General features: G+C 39.9%; 1 protein-coding gene across 1 annotated transcript; it reads right to left on the bottom strand.

Moving 5' to 3' along the window:
• Positions 1-19: 19 nt before the first annotated feature.
• Positions 20-5,871, bottom strand: COMMD2 (COMM domain containing 2). Its single transcript, XM_049629732.1, has 4 exons — positions 5,686-5,871; positions 5,512-5,589; positions 4,747-4,829; positions 20-3,955 (listed from the first exon to the last, which is right to left on the bottom strand). Exons 1-4 carry the CDS (start codon positions 5,750-5,752, stop codon positions 3,695-3,697), a joined length of 489 nt encoding a protein of 162 aa, XP_049485689.1. The 5' UTR covers positions 5,753-5,871; the 3' UTR covers positions 20-3,694.
• Positions 5,872-8,707: the final 2,836 nt, after the last annotated feature.

The following is an 8,707-nucleotide window of genomic DNA, read 5'->3' as shown; positions in this document are numbered from 1 at the left end:
CTCCAGGCTCTGGGCTGTCAGCAAAGAGCCTGACGCAGGGCTTGAACTCATGAACATCGAGATCATGACCTGAGCTTAAGTCAGATGTTTAACCAACTGAGCCACTCAGGTACCCCTCAGTGTATTTCTTAAGCTTGGCAATGGGTACTTGTTTTACTATTATTCTTTAAACTGAGTATCTGTAATCTTTATTTGTATGATATATTCTGAATTTTTTTAAAAATGTACTATTGACATATTTTTAAAAGAAAAAAAAGAAAACTACTAGAAACAATGGCTAACTTGAAAGCGAAGGCATTTAGCTCTAGCACCAACTGTTCTCTAAAGACCATTCTTCCTTAAAAGGAGCCAGGAGCTCCTTAAAGGAGTAACTGATTAGAGGTCTGGGATAACAACTGTGCAAGATTGAGCCTGAAACATCTTGCTATACAGGAAAGCAAGATTGTTACCTAAAATTATTGGAGTCACGTCAAAAGGACAAGAAGCCCAACTGAAGAGACTTTCGAGTGAGCAAAAATCTAACCCTGAGATTTCAGGATTAATTTATACCACAACACAGAATATTCTGACTAATAACTTCTTCCAATTAATTCTAGGTGATCTGGCTTCCAAAAGAACCCACGATACTGAAATTTAATGTCTAAAAATAATTTGGAAACAACAGGTCAATCCCCTTGAGTGAGCCAGTCCCCAAAATAATACAGATACTTATAAGTTAAAGTGTCTCTTTAAGATCATTTCTCCAGTACAGAAAATTATAGATATGAAAGATAGGTAAACTATAAATATGACGACTGAAAATACTACTTATTGATTCACTTACACATTGTTTATACTTCTTTTTCCTCTATATCTGCATTGATAGACAGGGACCAAATGTATCTAGGTGTATAAACCATAAATTTTTCATCCAAAGACTCAATCTATCCTCAAACTTTTACACAACATAATATCTAAATTAATATCCTTTACAAATAAGCATCTATATCATTCTTTAAAATTTCCAGGTGAAGGTTATACAACATCCCTAACAAACACCTAGTAAGACATATTTAGACCTAATTTTTTTCTCAGAAATGAATTTCAAGGACAGTACTACAGGATAAAGAACAGTAGCCCACAAGGTTCCTGATTAGGACTTATGTTCTGTCCTTCTCTTTGTAAAAATAACAAAAGCAATTTAAATGGATCAGTCCTAAAGGTAAATCGTCCCTCACCAATCTCAGATGCATTCAATTTACTTATGTTATTAAGTGCATTAATTGTGCTGGCAATTTATGAAGGGAAATGTTTCTACTAGAAACTGAACTATGATGATTAATGTATTTCTCATAAGCAACTGCACAATTAGATGGTAATTGTTCATTCACTACCAGTGTCCATGAGACAAATCAGTTACTCAAAAATGAAACATCCTGTAACTTGTCACTAGTTTCCTAGCAATTCAGCTGATCTTCATCTGACAAGTCTTCCTCCTATAAAGAAGAATCTACTCCAATTAAAATCCCTTGTAATAATTTTGACTAATGAGCTCAGAAAATCAATTAGTTCTCTAAGTAGCTTTTTTACCCCTTAAACGTATTTTACCACATGAAGCAATATTCATTCAGTATACACTCAACTTTAAACTATATTAGTTCTTGCAGTAACACACTATTCAAACCCATTGCACTGGGTAAATGAGCTCTCCCAAGTTTTAGAAAATTCAATTGCTTGTTTCTAATTTCTAAAAATGTCTTCATAATGGAAAAACTCAATGCAAATCAATAAAGCCAAAAAAATAACTTCTATGGGCTACTAGAACCCAAAAGTCAGAAATTACCCACACCCAAGAGAGAGCTAAAGATTTACAAGATAAATTACTACTGAATCTCATAAACATGACCATCTCACATCTCCTCCACCTGGTTATTATGAAAGGACCTAAACATAGAAGCTTGGCCACAGTGATCTCCTCCTTCCCATAGCCCCACAGGATTTGCTGCTTATGATGTCTCCCAAGAGCACGAACTGTGTCTGATTCTTTAAATCCACAATACCTAACACATGATAACTGTACAAGAAATATTTGATAAATAATTTAAGAAGCTACTTACCCTCCCCCACCTTTTTTTATATTCAGCACTGAATGCCTATTATGTACCAGGCATTGTGCTGGGGACACAGTACTGAACAAGACACAGTACCTGCCCTCATAGAGCCTACAATCTGGTTTATACCATACCCTGTGTTTATACCTATTCAAGCACTCATTACACTGGATTATAACTGCTAAACCCTCTAACTGAATTTCTGTATCCTGTTTGGACCATCTTACCACCATTCAAATCAGGAAGAATCCACTATAACAGTAATTTACAAACTTTACTGCAAATTAGAATTACCTGGGTAACAAGTGGAACTCTAAAAAATTCTGATGCTCGGACCAAACCCCATAACAATAAAGCAGAATCTCTGGGGCGGAACATAGATACGAATTTTTTTTTTTTTTTAACATTTATTTATTTTTGAGACAGAGAGAGACAGAGCATGAACGGGGGAGGGTCAGAGACAGAGGGAGACACAGAATCTGAAACAGGCTCCAGGCTCTGAGCTGTCAGCACAGAGCCCGACGCGGGGCTCGAACTCATGGACTGTGAGATCATGACCTGAGCCGAAGTCGGACGCCCAACCGACCAAGCCACCCAGGCGCTCCACGAAAATATTTTAAGACTATCCAGGCCTTTCCAATATGCAGTCAAGTTTGGGAACTAGTGTGCAACCTATTCAAAGCTCATTCCCTTATGCTTATGCTGCCTCCTCTTCCAAGAACATTAACCCTGGTTTTCTCTATTTATTGACCCTTCTGAAATTTTACCTCCTTTTGTTTAAGCTTTCCTGGATTCTGCAAGCATCCACTGAACGACCTAAGCCATGTTTGTGAAGTACAGTACATAGCTGTAACTTTATGTATACAACTATATTCCCCCCCTCCAGTAACTTATAACTATCTGTAATTACTAGTTATTTTGAGAACACCTAATATCCCTGAGTATATAACATCTTTTCCAATTGAGAAAATGTCTCATACTTCTTTTGTGTACCAATGCATTTGGCACAGCTCTAATCAGCAAATGATGACATTCAATAAACATCTATTAGCTGTCACTGCTTGATAAAGGGCTACATACAAGAGTCTGAGAACTCCCTTTCGGTTATCAATGTGGCTTTGCAAATGACTGAATCTTACAAACGTAATGTGTAAAAGCAGCCAGACACAAAAGAATATTTACTGAATCATTTCATATATAGAAAGTTAAAGAACAAGTAAAAGTATGTATTTGAAGTCAGGGTGCTCGTTAACCTTTGGAAAGGAAAGAAGAAGAATTGGTAAGAAGCAAAGAGGATGCTTTTGGGGTGTCTGTCATGGGCAAGTCTTGGTTTTATGGGTGTTTTTACCATGTGATAATTCACTGAGCTATACAATGACGTATGCACTTTAATCCATGTATGTTTTGCTTAGGCATAAAAGTTTTTAAAAATCAAATACTGCTTTAAAAATTTGCATGACCATCTCCTTACCAAAAGAACCTATTTGTTACAAACTTTGCAAGTGAAACTGATGTAAACACATTAAGCATATCAGAAAATGAACTATTTGTAAAATGGTCTCAGAATAAACATTAAAAAAATAAAGTTTCAAACCAAAGTTCAGTTAAGGTGGTAAAGAATACAATAAGCCTGAGGACATAGAACCAAAATTAATCTTATAGTTTGTCAGGTGGGGGGGGGGAAACCATACCTGTACATCTAGTCTCCATTCAAGGCTGTGGTAAGTGGGAAGGTCTGGTGCCAATTCACTCAGAATAGTTCTGATCTCTTTTCTGTTGTCTAGATAAAGCTGAAGCAATAATTTGTTCAATTCTTCAGAGAATCCCAGAACAAAAACAGAATCTTGGAAATCCAGTTCAGAAATCTGGAAGTGAATCAAGTTTAACAGAACATCAAATTTATGTTTGTCTAGAAATGCTAAAATATTTGATATACACAAAAGAATATGATATCTAATTCTTTTCTGCCTGGTAAAAGAAACAACATCCTTTATAGAGATAACTCTTACCCACTATTTTGAAGTCTGAGTTTCTGATACATAAAAATACTTGTATTAAAGCATAAAAAGAATTATTAAAATGCCCAGTTTCTCAGGGTGCCTGGGGGCTCAGTCAGTTGGGCCTCTGACTTCAGCTCAGGTCATGATCTCACAGCTCGTGGGTTTGAGCCCCATGTTGGGCTCTGTGCTGACAGCTCAGAGCCTGGAGCCTGCTTTCGATTCTGTGTCTCCCTCTCTGCCCCTCCCCCACTCGTGCTCTGTCTCTGTCTCTCAAAAATAAATAAATGTTAAAAAAAATTTTTTTTAAATGCCCAGTTTCTCTCCTATTCTCTGTCAAGTCAGATACTGCTAATATGCAAAAAAATAAAAAATAAAAATAAAAAAATCATTTATTCCTCCCCCTTCCTAGGATACCCACTATTGTATATGGCTTAACAACATGCAGAATTAGAGGGAATTCCAATTTATACTAGCAAGAGGCTTTCATACCAGCAGATCACATTACAGCCATATTGTTTAGGCATGGCTTCACTAAATCAATTATAAACCATTAACAACATTACTAAAATAAGCAGGTGCCTGCCAAGGCTATGATGCAGAGTATACTGGAGCTTTTTAAGGTTGAAGAAATACAAACACTCCACAGAAGCCCTTACCATAAGCTTTGAGCTTTCAGTGAGGAGGTATGTTAATCCTTCCACACCATGCTGGACAGTGTCACTGCTCACATTTAGTTTTCCTGGGAAAAAAGAAAAAAAAGCAAATAAATTATTGTGTGATATTTATCCTTGTATTCAAATTCTTATTTAGGAATAAATATTATCCATTATTCCATATTTGCAAACACTACGATGAAAAATAATGACTTAGTAATAGACTCCTGTTCATTCTCCACTGCTGGACAAATGCTTTGGGTATCTGCCGCCGTGTAACCTTCTTTTCAAAATGCAGACCCGTGGAGACAGACTAGCATCAGACATAACAGTCCTTAGTCCTTCTCTTGAATGTCCAGCTACTTCAAGTCTGGCATAAGTGGAATTCAAGGGCTGACAATCTCAGAAACTACCCTGTCCAGCAGGGAAAAAACAATACTGCAGCAAAAGCGGATATTTGAACTAATTATAACCAAACACTTGCATGATATTAATGGCTCACCCAACTATTTCACACGCTTTGGTGCATTTAAGCATCATAGTATCTTTGGCATTTGTCCATTTTACGGATGACAACACCGACTTAATAGAAGTTTTAAAAATCTCAAAGCTACTTAGGGGATGGGCAGGATTTGCGCCCTGAAGAGCCTTTCTGCTTTTATTCTACCACAATGAGAACTAGACCATTGGAGCTGCAAAAACCCCTATCTCTCCAGGGTGCCCAAGAATGGCCCGCACTTCCCCGCGAAGTGCCTCTCCCAGGCTTACTGGCGGCGCCTTCGTAGATCTTGGGGTTCGAGCCTCGCCTCAGGAATTCCACCGCAATCCGCCCAAACTCGGCGACCACTGCAAGGGAAACCAGGAGACCGTGAGTGCCGGGCACACCCCTTGTTCCCCTCCCCAGACCACAGAACACCACCCTCCGCGGCCGCGTCCCCTGACCCGTGCTGTCCACTTGCGGCAGAAAGGCCAGGTGCTCTTTATGCTCCTCCGAAAGGTCCAGCAGCATCTTCCCAAGTCAGAGGACTTTACTCGGCAGTGTTGACCCCGCCCTCGCCACTTCCGGGGCCAGCGTCCAAACGCAAAGAAGCTCCGGCTTCTCCACATCCCCAGCTTTGGGTTCCGGCCTGAGTCCTACACTCGAACGCCCGCCGATGGTGTATTCTGGCGTTGGAAGATTCTTCCGCTAGCAAATCGTATTGAAAAGACGTAGCCTGGTGGATGCGCGGTGCCATGCTCGGTGGAAGATGAAACGACGTTTAAAATCCTGCACGCCCCCATGTGGAGCCTACATGAATAATATCAGTAGCTAACATGTATTAAGCACTGTATCAGGAAATGTTCTTACATGTATTTACTTATTTAGAGTTGAGAAGAATTCTATGAGGTAGGTACCATTATTGTTCCCATGAGGGATAAGGAAACAGAGAAAGGTCAAGCGACTGAAACTAACTTTTATAGAGCTATTAGTTTGCACAGAGTTTTTGTATATGTTATCTTATTTGATTGATCTTATTTAATTCGCTCAAGAGCTATGACCTCGTTTTTACAGATGACGAATCAAAGCTCCAAAGATCACATAATAAGCCAGAGACACGGCTGGAAGGAGAGGGTCAGATCCCTTGACGACCTGCTCCAAAGCCCATCATTCTACACAGCAGGCTGAAACCTGAAGGTTTGTAACAATTTCTATGAGTGATTATGAATTAGGATAAAGATGATGATGACAAGGGGTGCCTGGGTGGGTCAGTTGGTTGAAGCCTCTGACTCTCGTTTTTGGTTCGGGTCAGGATCTCACGGTGTGTGGGTTTGACCCCAGCATTGGGCTCTGTGGTGACAGCGCGAGGAGCCTGCTTTAGGGATTCTGTTTCCATCTCTCTCTGCCCCTCCCCTGCTTGTGCGCTCTCTCTTTCTCTTTGTCTCTCAAAAATAAATAAATAAACATTAAAAAAAAAAAAAGGTGATGACAACAATGACTGATGCTTGCAGAGTTCAGAACAGTATTTTTATCTTTATGTGTTGAGACAGTGTGAAATTTTGGGTCTTTTCCCAGCTTTTTCTTCTCACCTGCTGTGGTTCAAATATCGGAGACTATGGAATTGCCAATTGATAGGAACAGGACTTTCCAAATCTCACCCCCCTTGGTGGGGAAGTTGGTGGGGGGAAAGAGAAGAGGGAGTAGAGAGAGATTTCATATCTATTGTTATATGTAGGGATTGAGATAATTCTCTCTATACTATCTCCTGGGCAGAAATGAAAATTGGAAGTTGTTTTAGCTCTGTTTGCTGTGTGTACCTTGTCCTTCACATTGAAATTGTTTGTTTCCGGGGCGCCTGGGTGGCGCAGTCGGTTAAGCGTCCGACTTCAGCCAGGTCACGATCTCGCGGTCTGTGAGTTCGAGCCCTGCGTCAGGCTCTGGGCTGATGGCTCGGAGCCTGGAGCCTGTTTCCAATTCCGTGTGTCTCCCTCTCTCTCTGACCCTCCCCCGTTCATGCTCTGTCTCTCTCTGTCCCAAAAATAAATAAAAAACGTTGAAAAAACAAAAAAAAAAAAAAAAGAAATTGTTTCCTCCACAGAAAGGAGGGGCACAGAAAGGAATGTCTTTAAATTTGTCAGTTAGGTCTTGAAGCAGCATTTGCAGAGAGAGCACAATATTTTCTTAGACTGTAAGTTGGAGATCAGCAAAAATAGCATCGTTTCCTGAAGCAGCTTTTATTCCTAATTGAGAAAATGTCTATTATTTAAGAATAGTTTTCGGAAAAAAGTAAAATCATGATTTTTTGACAAATATATAATGGACACATGTCAAAGATTGTAGTGAATCCATGGGTTAATGAGGGGATCATTGCAGTAAGAACCAGTTTCAGCTGGCACAAAGGAGATACTTCAAGAATCATACATTCATGGGGAATAAGAAATGCCTAAATGAATCTACAAGTAGATATAATACTATGCCAATATGATATAGCCTTTCTTCCCTGTGATCTCAGGGACTAAAAATGCGGGTGGCAGGGGTGAAGGTGGCGAATAGAAGTAACAGAATGGAGTGGCCAAAGAAAGTGATCAAGAAGCCAAGTTATAGCTGGGGGGAAACAGCCTGGGAGTTAGAACTCTCTGGGACAATTTACAGAGCAACGTTTTTTTTGTTTGTTTTTAAAAAAATTTTTTGTAAATGTTTATTTATTTTTGAGACAGGAGCAACAGAACATGAGCAGGGGAGGGGCAGAGAGAGAGGGAGACACAGAATCAGAAGCAGGCTCCAGGTCCTGTGCTGTTAGTACAGAGCCTGATGTGGGGCTGGAACTCACAAGCTGTGAGATCATGACTTGAGCTGAAGTTGGACGCTCAACCAAATGAGCCACCCAGGCACCCCCAGAGCAATGTTTTATTACTAAATATCATATCATAGTTTAGAGGAAATTACCTGAATGAAAAATCTGAAGTCTAGATTCTAGATCTGGTTTTCATACTTCCTATAAGGCCTCCAACAAGTTGTTTTTAAATGTTATAAACTTAGCCTCTTGATTTTTTTTTTTTTTTTTTTGAGAGAGAGAAAGAGAGCAAGAGAGTGTGCATGCAAGCAGTGGAGGGGCAGAGGAAGAGGGAGAGAGAGGAGTTTAGGCAGGCTCCATGCTCAGCACGAAGCCCAACATAAGGCGTGATTCCACAAGCTGGGGCTCAATCCCACAACTCCGGAATCCTGACTTGAACCAAAATCAAGGGCCAGACGCTCAACCGACTGAGCCACCCAGGTGCCCCATTATACTGTATTGACTTCACTTGATTGTCTCCTTTACTTTAGTGTCATCTCCACGGGTGTTTTAATGATGATTGCCCTTCTGTGCCATACAGGGCTGTTATCATGCTTAAATGAATTAATAAGTTCACATTAAGGAATTGATTTTTAAATATTTATTTATTTTGAGAGAGAGCGATGGAAAGCAAGCTGGGGAGGGGCAGAGAG

This window comes from Panthera uncia, chromosome C2 (assembly GCF_023721935.1).
Source record: "Panthera uncia isolate 11264 chromosome C2, Puncia_PCG_1.0, whole genome shotgun sequence".
In the NCBI taxonomy this organism is placed as follows: Eukaryota; Metazoa; Chordata; class Mammalia; order Carnivora; family Felidae; genus Panthera; species Panthera uncia.
This window is presented reverse-complemented; position numbering and strand designations above follow the sequence as displayed.

What these genes read in the sequence shown, in the direction of transcription:
- COMMD2 (XM_049629732.1), bottom strand. Translation starts at nt 5,752, where the DNA reads ATGCTGCTGGACCTTTCGGAGGAGCATAAAGAGCACCTGGCCTTTCTG. An exon ending in GCCGCAAGTGGACAGCACGG is followed by an intron (nt 5,590 to 5,685) that starts GTCAGGGGACGC and finishes TTTCCCTTGCAG; the next exon opens with TGGTCGCCGAGTTTGGGCGG. An exon ending in CTGAAAGCTCAAAGCTTATG is followed by an intron (nt 3,956 to 4,746) that starts GTAAGGGCTTCT and finishes ATTCACTTCCAG; the next exon opens with ATTTCTGAACTGGATTTCCA.